This window comes from Morone saxatilis, unplaced genomic scaffold (assembly GCF_004916995.1).
Source record: "Morone saxatilis isolate NCDOM2014 unplaced genomic scaffold, NCSU_SB_2.0 Contig10, whole genome shotgun sequence".
NCBI lineage: Eukaryota > Metazoa > Chordata > Actinopteri > Moronidae > Morone > Morone saxatilis.
In genome coordinates, this window is record NW_023339652.1 from 11,577,984 (window position 1) to 11,579,544 (window position 1,561).

The 1,561-nt window shown below is 42.8% G+C and overlaps 1 protein-coding gene across 1 annotated transcript in view; it reads left to right on the forward strand.

Annotated features, from left to right (window-relative positions):
• Positions 1 to 738: 738 nt before the first annotated feature.
• Positions 739 to 1,561, forward strand: part of dock4b (dedicator of cytokinesis 4b) — an 84,152-nt gene continuing 83,329 nt past the window's right edge. The window contains 1 exon segment of the mRNA XM_035680857.1: positions 739 to 805. Within this exon segment, the coding sequence (XP_035536750.1) occupies positions 739 to 805 (67 nt within the window).

Consider the following 1,561-nt stretch of genomic DNA (forward strand, 5'->3'; position numbering starts at 1 on the left):
TCTACCTCTTTATTTATCCTCCTTTCATATTTCTGGCTTTGCAAACTAAAATCTTAACACAATATGTTTATCATATGATCTCAAAACCGCATCCAAACCTATTGGATTAAAGACTTCTCCAGACTGGTATTATAACATATAAAGAGTCTACTTGGAACAGTAATGTACACTACCAGTCAAAAGTTTGGACACACCTTCTCATTTAATGTTTTTTCTTTATTTTCATGACACTGAAGGCATCAGAACTATGAATTGAACACATATGGAATTTATTATTCAACAAAAAACTGGTGAAAAACTCAAAACATGTTTTGATATTTTAGATTCTTCAAAAATAGCCACCCTTTGCTTTTGATTACTGCTTTGCACACTGCTTGGCATTCTCTCGATGAGCTTCATGAGGTAGTCACCTGAATGGGTTTTCCCAACAGTCTGGAAGTTCCCAGAGATGCTGAGCACCTGTTTGGCCCCTTTTGCCCTTCACCTCTGCGGTCCATCTCATTCCCAAACCATTTCTGATTGGGTTTAGGGTCCAGGTGACTGGACTGATTGACCATCACTCTCCTTCATTAGGTCAAAATTAGCCCTTACACAGCTTGGATGTGTTTTGGGGTCATTGTCCTGTTTGGAAAAATAAATGACGGTCTAACTAAACGCAAACCGGATGGGGATGGCATGATGCTGCAGGATGCTGGTGGTAGCCCATGCTGGTTCAGTGTCCTTACATTTTGAATGCGGATGCCCCCAACCAGTGTCACCAGGCAAGCACCCCACGACCATCACACCTCCTCCTTCATGCTTCACGGTTGGGGAACCGATGCTTGTAGAGACCATCGCTTCACTTTTCTGGCATCGCACAAAGACAACGGCGGGTTGAACCAAAGATCTCAAATTTGACTTCGATTCTGAACCCATATAGCGAGCAGATTGTGTGTTATGCACTGTCTTGATATGTCGACTCTTTGGTTGTTTTTTCGTTATTGCCCGATATATTTAGGACAAATTCTTTTTTATATTCTCTGCTTGTTGCTTTTCCTGTAGTAGTGTATTTTTTTAGCAGCTAGGTTTGACCATTGAAAGGCGGCCTGATTCACGCAGTCTCCCTCTGAACAGTTGATGTAGAGGATGTGTCTGCTACTAGAACTCCTGTGTGCCTTCATCCTGGTCTCTAAATCTGATGTGCTGTTAACTTGCGGATTTTTGAGAGTCGGGGTGTGACTCGGGGTAGGGTGATGGACTTTATGTTCCTCAGCAGCAGATGGTTGTACTCTTGGTTTCCTTTTTCCTTGCTTTGGGGGTCCTCAGGTGTGAGCCAGTTTCGTGGGTGTGATATGCGTCAGGTTGTTTTGAGTGGGTTTTTTGCTATTTCTTTGGTGATAGTTGGTGCACTTCTAAAAGAGTTGTGGCAGAGAGGTTGTTGTGTTATTTATTGGGCCGAGATTTGTTGTGGACTTGACCTTCAGTGTGGTGGGTTAAGAGGTACTGATGAATGGGTTGGGTCTTTCTTCTTTGGTACTTAGTCTGAGTTGGTGTCTGCGCTGGATAATATTTATATTTGGCG